Source organism: Poecilia reticulata, linkage group LG13, assembly GCF_000633615.1.
Source record: "Poecilia reticulata strain Guanapo linkage group LG13, Guppy_female_1.0+MT, whole genome shotgun sequence".
Taxonomy (NCBI): domain Eukaryota; kingdom Metazoa; phylum Chordata; class Actinopteri; order Cyprinodontiformes; family Poeciliidae; genus Poecilia; species Poecilia reticulata.
In genome coordinates this window covers 33,174,466-33,175,450 of record NC_024343.1, presented here as the reverse complement: position 1 = coordinate 33,175,450, position 985 = coordinate 33,174,466, and the positions used below count along the sequence as shown (strand labels likewise).

Below are 985 nucleotides of genomic sequence, written 5' to 3'. Positions count from 1 at the left end.
GGCCTCTCCAAATTGGCCCTAGGTGTGAGTGAGTGTGTGCATGGTTGTGTGTCTCTGTGTTGCCCTGTGACAGACTGGTGACCTGTCCAGGGTGACCCCGCCTCTAGCCCGAAACGTTGGCTGGAGAGGCAGCAGCAACCCTCCCGACCCCACTGAGGGAAAAAGGGTGCAAGAAAATGGATGGATGGATGGATGGATGGATGGATGGATGGATGGATGGATGGATGGACGGACAACCTACCAGCCACAGTCACAGTGAGCCGTTACTTCATGTCTGGACACCAACAGACCTGAACTCTGGGTTTCTGTAGATCAGAGCGAATCGTTGACCTGCATCAGATCCAGCAGCGACTCAACATTAACGTTCAAATCCAGCATGAATTTGGGTTTAAAGAAGCTAAATAAATTATTTACCAGGAGATTCAAGCTCATAAAATAACATGGGTAGTTTGTTGTAGCGATAGCTTCGTTATCGTAGCACAACTCGCTTCTCACCCGGCAGAAACGAGTCGACGTCCATCTAGAGCTGCTTTGATCCTGAACGTTTGAGTTCAACAATCAGAGATCATATCCTAAATATACACATACGTTTTCGAGATGTCTCGGCCTTCCAGCCTCTTTAGGGCATCAGCTACTGTTGTGATCAACTTCGCTCCGTTTTGAGCGAAATCCGCTTCCGGACCTCCGTCTGGATTTCACACGTCATCCGGGTCACGTGACTGAAACCCAGCAACTGGTTTTATTTTGTGGAAAATGATTCAGACGTTTGAATTTATGTTAAAATTCTGGCAAAGTTTTACATAATTTAATATCTTTTCCATCTGATTACAGCATTTTGTAAAAATAAATTAGACAATTTGGTAATAGGCGGCCAATGAACTGAACTGAACTAAACTAAACTAAACTAAACTGAGCTGAACTGAACGGAAATGAACTGAACTGAACTGAACTGAAATGAACTGAACTGAAATGAACTGATCTGAAC

At 44.7% G+C, this 985-nt stretch overlaps 1 protein-coding gene across 1 annotated transcript in view; it reads left to right on the top strand.

Moving 5' to 3' along the window:
* The first annotated feature begins 205 nt into the window (after nt 1-205).
* The window catches only part of arrb1 (arrestin, beta 1), a 20,614-nt gene continuing 19,834 nt past the window's right edge, over nt 206-985 (top strand). Inside the window, exon 1 of the mRNA XM_017308135.1 lies at nt 206-255. Within this exon, the coding sequence (XP_017163624.1) occupies nt 209-255 (47 nt within the window). The 5' untranslated portion in view covers nt 206-208. The remainder of the gene's footprint in view (nt 256-985) is intronic.